This window comes from Microtus ochrogaster, chromosome 1 (assembly GCF_000317375.1).
Source record: "Microtus ochrogaster isolate Prairie Vole_2 chromosome 1, MicOch1.0, whole genome shotgun sequence".
Classification (NCBI taxonomy): Eukaryota; Metazoa; Chordata; class Mammalia; order Rodentia; family Cricetidae; genus Microtus; species Microtus ochrogaster.
The window spans coordinates 21,484,989-21,496,713 of NC_022009.1; the positions used below are offsets into that span (position 1 = coordinate 21,484,989).

The 11,725-nt window shown below is 40.7% G+C and overlaps 1 protein-coding gene across 2 annotated transcripts in view; it reads left to right on the forward strand.

The window, feature by feature from the left end:
- The window catches only part of Psen1 (presenilin 1), a 52,528-nt gene that overhangs the window by 17,985 nt on the left and 22,818 nt on the right, over positions 1-11,725 (forward strand). For both annotated transcript variants that reach the window (XM_005343311.2, XM_013346699.2), the window contains exons 4-5: positions 9,239-9,489; positions 11,490-11,631. In XM_005343311.2, coding sequence (XP_005343368.1) covers positions 9,239-9,489; positions 11,490-11,631 — 393 coding nt within the window. The remainder of the gene's footprint in view (positions 1-9,238; positions 9,490-11,489; positions 11,632-11,725) is intronic.

The following is an 11,725-nucleotide window of genomic DNA, read 5'->3' on the forward strand; positions in this document are numbered from 1 at the left end:
GCTCTTGTAGACCAGGCTGGTCTCGAACTCACAGAGATCCGCCTGCCTCTGCCTCCCGAGTGCTGGGATTAAAGGCGTGCGCCACCACTGCCCGGCTGGGTGTATATGTCTTTGAGATCCTGTTTTCAGCTTAGTAATTGTGTATATGTTATATATGCCTGAAATGAAATAGCTAGGTCATTTGCTATTTTTAATTAATTTGAGCAGGATCTTGCTATGCCTCAAACTTACTGTCCTCCTGCCCTAATGTCCTGAGTGCTGGGAATACGGGCTGTGCCACCGTGGCTCACCCACCCCCTCAGGAATCCACCTGTTACTTTCCTTATTGGTTGTGCCTTTTATGTTCCAGATAATAGAGTACAAGGGTCATAGTTTCTTCACATCACCACTGCTGTTGCTTCCTGTTCGTTGTTCTGAAGCTGGTTTTTCTTGCCTAGCTTTGCTCTAACTAGGCAGGCACTCTAGATTGAGCTACACCCAGCTCCATTTTGTGTTTTGTTTTGTGTTGTTGATGATGGCTATCCTAATGGTGTGAGATAAGCTTTGATATGTTTTGCAAATGAAATTTACTGGTAGTTTCTTTTGTTTGTAGATTACCTATTCACTCTACTACATGTTCCTTTGGTGCATTTTTTCTTTTGTAGTTATTTTATATTTTATTCACATTTTTTTTAAAAAAAGTCCATATTCCTTCCTGCACAGCTGCATGTCAAAAAAAACCCCACTATAAACAGTTTGAAATACATGTAGGAAAACAGATATTTGGCATAAAGCTCATTTAAATTTTCCTTAAAAAAACATTATTCATAGTTTCAAGAAATTTAATAAAATTTTCAGTGATGATTATTTCTGAAATATACAAAATTTAAATATTATAAAAAGGTTAAACCAAAATATGAAAACTTTTTGCTTTTTTTCCTCCTTAGTAAAAATTCAGACTATGTCATATTGAGAAAGTTCAAAAGGTTATAGTGGCTGTCATCTCATAGCCCTCGGAGTTGCTGTCCCTTCTCATGGGGACAGTACTCTCTGAGGACAGTAACATGTCTTTGATAGGCTTCTTGGGATTCTCCTCGAGGTCTGTCTTGATTGTTCCCGACTCAGACGATTTCCAGTCCAGCTCCTTGCTTGTACAGATGTAAGATCACCCAGAAGCCGTCTCCAGCTCTGGTAACTTCTTGAACATAATCCTTTCCTGAGATCTCTAAAACTTCTCCAAATTTGTTCCTCAGCTGATGTGCTTTCCACTAGGCCAGCTCGATAGCACGTTGGTCCTCCTCATTGAATTCTTCCTTTTCCTCAGCTCCTCCAGAGTCATCTCTTCATATGCTTTCACCTGACTGCTGCAGGAGTGCCTGCTCCTCTTTCTCTGCTTCTCCTTTTCCAGTTCCTTCGGGCTCTCCTTCGGGAGCAGGATGCCCTTTCTGCACAGGATGTCATTCCACTCTGTGTCTGCACTGGGGTCCTGCTTGCCTCCACTCACTCGGACCAGTCCTTTGGTGCATTTTTTATGGTTGGTGTAGTTATTGGTTTTACTTCTATTTAATTTCTCTTCGCAGCATTTTGTAATTTCAAGTGTACAAGATATTTGGGGCAGGAGTCCTACACTACCCTCGATTCTGTAGTTCACTGGAAGGTCTCACAGACCTCAGGAAAACTATTGTGTTCACTGTTACAGTTGATTAGTGTGAAAGAATACAGATTAGCATAGGTGATAGAAGAAGGCACATCAGGCAGGCCAGAAGACACTTGCATGAGATTCCAGTGGATTTGTGCAGACAGTGCTTCAGTTCTAGCTACAGCACATAGCAAAATACGTGGACTATTTTCAATCAGGGCAACACACTTGGGCCTCAGTGTCCAGGGTTTTTATTGGTTATGGTCCATACAAACACGGCTGCTTTGGTTCTCCTCCCCCTTTAGAGTCAGACTGACATTGTTCTTGATAGAGATCACAGTCTAGGTTGCTGGAAGGCCTCTCATAAACAGTCCTAATAGGATATTCCAAGGGCTTACAGATATCTTCTAGGATCTGGGTGAGCCAGAATATTCTTGGCAGGTGCAGAGTTTAGAAAATCCTGGTGCACTAAGTTGGTAGCCTTACTGTTCAACAGACTCTTAAATCTTTCCTTCCACCTGGCTTGGCTTTCTGGTGTCATACTGCCCCAAAGTAATTACATCCCAGGTTTCTTAACCCTCTGTGTAGTCTTTGCAGAATGGTCTCAGAGTTCAGGAGAACAGGGTCTGTCTGGTTTCCCTGCTTTTCTCCTGGCTCCCAGCATCCTGTTTGGACATGGCTGATAGTCACTCTTTCCCCTATTGTAACAAATGTAGCAATTAACACTTAGAAACTGAAACAGATTTATTTAACAGAAAAAATGGTGAAAGACATGAATACAGTTTTATTTCTTTAAACTTTCTTTGTTTTGTAGTTTGGGTTTTTTTTTTTGGTTTGTATGGTTGGTTTTTTTTTTCAGACGGTGTGTGTGTGTGTGTGTGTGTGTGTGTGTGTGTGTGTGTGTGTGTGTGTGTGTGTGTGTGTGTAACCTTGGCTACCCTGGACTCACTTCATAGACGAGGCTGATCTGGAACTCAGATCTGTAGTTGGACTTTCTTTGGACTGCCAGCCATCTTCCAAATAAAGACATGGAGACTTATTATTAATTATGAATGCTCAGCCTTAATTTAGCTCTTTAACTTAGTTTAAACTGTTTCTAATCATCTACATTTTGTCTTTCTACCTTTTTTGTTTCATTCTGTATATTCTACTTTTTTGCTTCCTCTGTGTCTGGCTAGCTGGCCCCTGTCATCTCTTTTGCTTTCTCTCCAGAACCTAAATTTCTCCCCCTTCTTACTCTCCCTGCTTGGAAGTTTCACCTATGCCTTCTCTTTTGCTATTCACTGTTCAGTTTTTTATTTGTCCAATCAGGTGCCTTAGAAAGGTAAGGCAAAATAACCATACATCTTTACATATTTAAACAAATGCAACATATGTTTCCGTAATTAAACAAGTATTCTGCAACATTTTCCCTTTTTTGTCCAAATAAAAAGAATTTAATTTTAACGTAGTAAGACTATATGCAATAAACAATTATCAAGTAAGAATTATATTTACAATATCCAGTCCATTTGTATTTGGCAAATTCAGAGAAAATACTCTGTTTTCTATCCGAGCTTGGTAAGTCCAAAGTTTTATACTTAAACCACTTTCTATCATAACTTGTAGTACCAAGCTAAAAATATCTTCTTAAACCTTAACACATTTTTTTAGATAAACGATTTAAGATTTTATGTCTATCAACCTTTGTAAATTTTGCATCTCTTTTTGTAAGCTTTTTTTCTGAATTTGGTAATGAAGAAAATGGTATAACTATCTAGTCTTTAACCCCATCAGAGACACAAGAAGGATAAAATATTACCTGAGTGAGTAAACAGGAAGTGCAGAACAAACAACTTCCAAAACTGTAGGAATGATAGAGACATCTGGTTGCCTTGACAGTCAACCAAGGTTCTTCTGCAATATTGGGACATCCATCTTTGGCATACAGGCCTAGAATATCTGACAGACTTTTGTGTGAAGCAGGAATTTTGAAGGACTGTCTCACTTGTCTTTGCAAAGTTTGGCAGCTACTTTATTTTATGTCCTGCTTGTCCAGTTTTTACAGTATACTGTCAGCAGTTGAAGAAGGGCAGTTTCTTGCTCAAATGGCTAGCTTTGACACAGTGAAAGCAAATTTCATATGGAGGTTCTTCAATGCCCATCATCCTTTTATGAAGCAGATTGATGCTGCCAGCAGCAGATGCCTTGCTGTCATGAAAAGCATTAGGTTATCAAATATCTTAAATGCCATATTCTATAGGTCTCTGAAGCTTTTGAAGATTACTCATCTATCTAAAATAAATCTGTTTTAACTCTGAAAACATATCTAATGTGACTACAAGTTTGATTGTTATAGGGGACTTTTAACTTGCATTTTTTAAAAAATGTCCTAAACAGCTTGTTAATAATAGCTTTCAAGGACTAGAACTTTATGTTACATTTTTAAGCGAGCTGCATTGGTACAATACCTTAGACAAGAGTACAAACATATAACAAAAATAATCTTAAATTTGTATCAATATACAAGAATCCATAAAAATATAAAATATTTGAGATGAATAATTGTCTTTTTGTCCTATATTTTATATCCCCACTAAATGATGGCAGACATCCATAAGCCCTCAAAAGACTGAAAACCACCCACCGTACCTCTTGGGAATGTGAGTGTTGTGTTCTCTGGACTGCTTCCTATTTTTTTCTGGGGGTGATGGCATTTCCAGGCGACCCTGAAAAAATTGAGGTAATGGTCAAGTCCTAAGAAAATTAGCTGTAAAATTTGTTGTCCAGTGTTTATGTAATGGGACAGTACAAGGCTTATCTGAAGCCCTGGCTAGGATAGTCTGTGAGGCTGGGCCATCTCAGGTAGCAGCTTTGAAGTTGTTCTGAATGCAGAATTCTGAGGAAACTGAAACAGAAGCACTCTAGAAGGCTGGTTCACCTGGACCACCCATTTTTAGTGGTGTCTGGTTCCCTTGCTCTGAAAACACAAACTTTCAAAGCTAGCATACATACCTGCATTAACATGAATATGGAATGTGTGTTGTATACAAGCCAACCAAAGATGATTTTGGATTTACATCTTTGAGCAAGTAAAAGTTATCTGTCAACTTTATAAGTTTATTTGGACTCTATATGAACCCTCTATCCATGCCATATGAAAGGATGGCATGTAGTAATAAGTCATGAGGACTCTAACAAGATATATCCTGTCTCATCCAGTCTCAGAGCTGTCCCCACGTCAAGGGATCAGCATATATGTCACCTGTCTTGTAGTCTTTCTAGGTTTATTTCTTTAAGTCTGTAGCCAAGATTTTCAGGAGGTTTCCCCTAGTCAAATATGGTCTCTATTAATTTTGAAGGAATTCACAGCCTTTCATTTCCTATGTGAACAAAAACATAACTTCTTCCCCAACACAATACATTTTCTGAATTCCACTTAAGAGTTAAGGCGTCCCTAAAGTATCTCGGCTGGTTTAATTCAGCAGTTCCTTTTACAATCTCACATCCCTCAGCAGCTATTGTTCGCTCACCAGCATTAAAGAAACTCAAAGCCAACAAAGCACCGTATAGGATCTAGACTCCTGTGCATTTCCCATCTTTTCATGGCTTATTCTTTTTATATTACTTTACCCTTTTTAAAGACTTATTTATTTTTAAACTACTTATTTTTTTTTCCTATTTCTACCCCCATTTTATTTCTTAGGCACCTGTGCACATTGTTTAAAAACTTTTTCGGTCTGGACCTGTTTTACTGTGCACTTGTAGCATTCTCTGACCTCATGAGCCAGACCTTAAACTGCTGAGCAGCAGCTAGACCCTCCACTGTGTGGCTCTGCTTCTCTTCAGGTCCATAAGAGCCGAGCTATAAACCTGAAGGCCTGGCCTGGCCGAGAGCTGTCTGTAACTGGGAGCTATTTAACTGAGAGCTGTATTCAACCACTCAGCTCTAGGAAGTTGGTGTCCTCTCTGTGACAGGTGTTTTTTTACTTAGCTTGCCATTTTACATAGTGTTGTGACTGCGCAAGTGCTGTGCTGCATAGCAGCTCCTCTTAAAGGAGCCATGTTCATTTTTTTTTCTTTTTGTTCTTTCTCAGGCCCTATGTGTAAATTCAGGCCCCAGCTTGGGTGCCTGAGATCGTCTGCCTCTCCCTCCCAAGTGCTGGGATTAAAGACATATGCCATCACTGACTGGCAAGAGACCTTAATCTTAAAAAAAGAAAATGAGAAACTGGTTCTACACTTTTTCATATTTCTTACTTTAACACCATCTAACCTTCACAATATGTTTTACCTTTCTAAGAGTTGATAATACAAAGACTAGGGTGTTAAGCAAAAGAGTGAATGTGTGTGTGTGTGTGTGTGAGAGAGAGAGAGAGACAGACAGACAGACAGACAGACAGACAGACAGAACAAATATTCACTGCTAAGTTAAACCACACTCTCTAGACCATTTTCAGCTCAAAACAGGGCAGGGTTTGGGTCATGCTCCACATCAACCAGAATATCGAGTGTAGGAGTGAGTGCTTGATCTCCTCTGTCATAGCAACTTTAATTAAACTGTTCATACAGACTGGTAATATAATTGTGCTGCCAAGAAAGTCACACCTTTCAGTTCATGTTATTAGAATTGTTTTGCTAAACACAGACGTCACAGTTTTGGCTGATGACTTGATCACTTCCTTCTCTGGGAAAATAAAAGCCTAGTTTATCTCTGTTGCTATTTTCTAAATTTATTATTCTGTGTGTGTGCATGCATGTGCTTTAGTCTTTATGACTTTGTATTGCTCACAGGATAAAGTCTCAAGTCTCTGATAGGGCAAATAAAGTTTCCTTTAGAACCTGTCCTAAAAGTCAGCAGAAACTTTTCAAAGAGCAGAGTCTCTGGAGCCAGGACCCTTTTAGGGATGCTGGGTTTGGAACCAAGGTCTAGCTCATGATGAGTAAATATAAATGAGCTACATTCCCTTTTCAAAATTTTATTTTGAGACTGGGACTTAACCACACTGCCTTCAGACTTTCATTTCTCCTGCCTCAGCTTCCTGAGTAATTAGATTGTAGGTGTGCCCCATCACACCCAGCTCAGAGTCTAGAGCAAACTGATTTCAGTGTTGCCACAGCAGAGGACCTGGGATGCAGTAGGATTCTCCTGACTATTGTGAAATGGTATCTTAGTTACTTTTCTGTTTCTTTGGCAAAACACCATGTCCATGACAGATTATAGAAGGAAGGTTTTATTTAGGTCTGTGCTTCCAGAGGGCTAGAGTCCATCAGCGTCATGGCAGGGAAGCATGACAGCAGACAAGCTTGGGAGCTGGACTGGAAGCAGAGAGAGCGTGCACTAGGAATGGCGAGACTTTTAAACCTGCCCCTAATGACTTATTTCTAGTAAGGCCACACCTCCTAAGCACTGCACACCTTAGCACTATCAGTTAGGGACCAAGTATTCAAACATCTGAGCCTGTGGGGGACATTTTCATTCAAACCACCACAAATGGGTATGCTCAAGTGAAATCAAAGAGAACCTTAGCCTAAGAGGTATTCCAGGATCCCATGTTATCTCTATTGGCAGATTAGGAGAACTTTTTTTTCTGGAGGCAGGAGGCTCTGGGTTGAGGCCCTTCTACACTTGCTAGCTGTGCCTGTTTCCTTGTCTATGGAGTGATGGCAATAGAGTGACTGAAAATTAAAGGTTATGTAATGTCATAGTCCTTCCTTCAATGGAATAATTTTTTTTAAGATTTATTTATTTATTATATATACAATATTCCTTTCATGTATGCTTGCATGCCAGAAGAGGGCACCAGATCTCATTATAGATGGCTGTGAGCCACCATGTGGTTGTTGGGAATTGAACTAAGGACTTCTGGAAGAGCAGTCAGTGATCTTAATATCTGAGCCATCTCTCCAGCTCCTCAATGGAATAATTTTATGCTGTTACTTAATGTGGGCTGTATTATTACTCTCTTGTGTGTGTAAATGTGCATGGCATGCATGTGGATGTCAGAGGATACTGATGTAGAGGCAGGCAGTTCTCTCCTTCCCCCTTTCCGTGAGTTCCAGGGATGAAACAGGTTGTTTCATTGGGTGGCAGTTCCCTTTACTTGCTGAGCCATCTTGACCATGGAATGTGTTTTTTAATGAATGATTGTAATCCTCCGCAGTAATATTTATGCTCTGTAGTCAGAACTGATGTTTGAGGGTAGCTTGTTTTCAAATCATCATCCTGAGAGAATTTAGCTTAATCAATCTTCATTTACCAGCAGTGACTATATCAACAGTGGAAGTTGGCGCTTTCCTTCCACCATGTGGTTTCAGGGAATTGAATTTAGATTGTCAGGTTTGATCACAAGTGCCTTTGCACACTAAACCGTCTCACCCACTCTGGTACTGCTCTTTTTATTCGTTTCACCATTGACAAAATTTAAGTTTTAACAAATGAACAGTAAATACCAGAATAAAAATAAAACTTGGGAAAAATAGGAAAATAGCTGGGCGGTGGTGGCGCACGCCTTTAATTCCAGCACTTGGGAGGAAGAGGCAGGTGGATCTCTGATTTCGAGGCCAGCCTGGTCTACAGAGCTAGTGCCAGGACAGGCTCCAAAGCTGTCTCAAAAAAAAAAAAAAAAAAAAAAAAAAAAAGAAAGAAAGAAAGAAAGAAAGAAAGAAAGAAAGAAAGAAAGAAAGAAAGAGAAAGAGAAAGAAAGAAGAAAGCCAAGGGTCATGGATAAGGGCACAAGCCCCCAAGCCTGATGACCCAAGTTTGTAACTGTACACACACACACACACACAGTAAAGTCAGGATGAGGCTGTGCCTTGGTAATAGCAGGACACTTGCTGAGCATGTATGAGGTATGAGATCTTGGGTTCAGTCCTCGGCATCCCAGACAAAAGAAAGAGGGCTTGATAACCCTAAGCATAGAATAGATATGAACCTAACAAGACAACCCCTGGTTTAACTAAGGAAAGTGAGGTCTTACAAAGATTGTAAACTCGGCGTCCATCATCTAGTGTTCATGTTCACTCCCTACTGTATTAGGCACAGTGAAGGTTGGGAAGGTGAGGACATGGAATATCAGGATTGTGTAAGGCCATTTGCTGTCCAGGAGATTGCTTGCTTGTTTGTTTTGTTTTTGAGTCAGGGTTCCTCTGTGTAATGCTGGATTACCAGAACTCACCATGTAGAATAGGCTGGCATGAGTTGTTACGTGTAAGGAATAAAGGCATATGCCACCATGCCTGGCTGGGAGAATATTTCAACTAAGTATTTTAAAATGATTGTAGTTTTACATGGCATTATGAGAAAGGATACAGAGAGATATCTTGAACATTACTACATATATTTTAAAGTCTTATTAGTAATGAATTCCAGCACTCAAGGAGGTGTAGGCAGGCAGATTTCTGAATTTGAGGCTAGCCTGGTCTATAGAGGGAGTTTCAGGACAGCCAGAGCCATGCAGAGAAACCCTCGAAAGGACAGTATATACGGTAGTCTATAAGTTGGCTCTTTCTTGCTTTGTATTTTTCCAAACTTAAGTATTGATTGGCTCATTACTATTAATCCCAGGTATCATTTTTATAGAATGCCTTGGTTGTGCTGAGCTCAGTCTGATTTACTGAATGGTTTTCTTGTGCTTTTAGAGTGACGGTCAAGAACGGCAGCAGCACCATGACAGGCGGAGACTTGACAACCCTGAGCCGGTATCTAATGGTCGACCCCAGAGTAACTCACGGCAGGTGGTGGAACAAGATGAGGAAGAAGATGAAGAGCTGACATTGAAATATGGAGCCAAGCATGTCATCATGCTCTTTGTTCCCGTGACTCTCTGCATGGTGGTAGTTGTGGCTACCATCAAATCTGTCAGCTTCTATACTCGGAAAGATGGGCAGCTGTATGTATTAGTTTTTCATTCTCAAGGCCAGTGGGACTTTTTCCATGTCAGAGCCTGTTGTTATCCCCTTGAGACCTCTGTACTCACAGAGCATGGTAGAGCCATCTTTTCTGATTGCCAGAGCCAGTAGGGATGACGGTGGTTGATTACTTGATACTTTCAGTGACAGAAAGAATGATGGAGAATTATTCCCAGGATGCAGTCATGGGTGGAGCTGAGTTTATGTGACACGAACAGGGTGGCTGTCGTCTTTCCTGTCTCAGGACCATTGGGCCATCATTCTTACTCTTGGACTGCTGGAGCTTCTTTGTTGTTGATGTTCTATTTTGAATCGAATTCTTACTTTTCAGCCAGGCAGGTTGCATGGTTGGAATGAGCCTGCAATCCTAGTACTTGGGAAATGGCTCATGAGAGTTTAGAGGTTTAGGAACCTGGATATGGAGGTTCAGCATGTGGCGGTTGAGATATAGCATGGTGGCTAGCATATGCCTGTAATCTTAGCACTGGGGGGTGGAGAAGGAGTAATCAGGAACTCACAGCCAATTTCTACTTTATGCATATTCCAGGCCAACTATTGTCCTCTTGGCTTGCCTGTTAAATCTTTAACTAAAACTGCCTTCATCTTCTGCTAGAATTAGATCCTTTACTAGTGTTCCTCACTGTGTCTCAGGCTGGTCTGGAATTCATTGTGTAGTCTAGGCTAGCCTCAAGTATTTGATCCTCCTGCTTCAGCCTCCTGAGTGCCAGGATTACAAGTGTGTACTACCATACCCAGCTTTATGAACCTGTTACAGAAACTCAAGTTTCTCTCAGAGTAGTGCAGGGTAGGCATCCCAGCACTGGTCTGTTGGTCTTTTATGAAGCAACTGGGCTCCTTTCTTCCACTTCTGTCCTCTGGATTCCTCCAGGGTCCAGACTTAGAACCTCAGCCTTCATTCAGACAGCAGGAGATGTGTCATCACTTAGCAAGGGCACTCCTTCCTTAGAACACATATTCAAAGTTCTTTGGCCATCATTTAGTCTCATGACCACATCTGCTATAAGGGACAGAAGAAAAGTCATTGGGCCAAGAGCCTTGGCACCAGAAATAAAGGAATTTTTATGTAAGTGAAAAACAAGGAGAAGACAGCTTCTATTGTAATCACTGTACAGATAAAAGACAGTGGTTCAAACCTTGTTTCCCCCCTCTAATAATTGTCATTTTGCCTAGTTAGTTTATATGGGAGATCCTGGCTATTTAACAGATTCTAATGACCCATGGAGAAAACATTGGGTGAGAGTATTACTCCAGTACACAGCTTCCACTAGATGGAGCCAGTGCCTGGCTCATGTGTGAGCGCATCTCTGCAGAGTCTAGCTGATTCCTTTTACCTGAAGCAGTGCTTCTAGAGGATAGCTATTTTTCTTAGGTTAAAAATTCTTAGCTAGAGGTTTGGAGAGATGACTCATCAATTAAGAGGTTGTACTACTCTTGTGGGCATCTTGAGTTTGATTCATAATACCCCTACCAGGGACCTTATAACTGCCTTTAATTGCAGCTCCAAGTGATTGGATGCTTCTGCCCTTCATGAACATCTGCACACACATGCGCGCGTACACACACTCACACAAAACTTAAAATAATTGTGTGTGTGTGTGTGTGTGTGTGTGTGTGTGTGTGTGTGTGTATTCTTAAAAACTGTTGGTTAGCACCAGAGTGATACAGACCTATAATCCCCACAGTTGAAAAGCGGAGGTAGGAAGATCACATATTCAAGTACAGCCTGGGCTACATGGTGAATTTCAGGCTAGCTTGGAGTTATTTACTAGATTCTGTCTCAAAAAGTTAACCAAACCAAAAAAAATTTTTAATTGTCTGATTAACTGTGAAAGGTACATTCTACAGCACTCAGTTAACCAAAGGCCTCACAATTAAATACAGTTTTAAAGAGAGTATATGATTTGAGATATCCATTAACACTTTCTTATTATTATTTTTTTGTCTCCTTCCCTCCCTCTAGAATCTATACCCCATTCACAGAAGACACTGAAACTGTAGGCCAAAGAGCCCTGCACTCGATTCTAAATGCTGCCATCATGATTAGTGTCATCGTCGTTATGACCATCCTCCTGGTGGTTCTTTATAAATACCGGTGCTACAAGGTGAGGCTGACACAGCTTGGCTTTCTGTCTTGGTCTTTCCAAACTTTGTTAGTATGTAGGAAGGAGAGAGAGGGTGCGTGTGCGTGTGCGTATG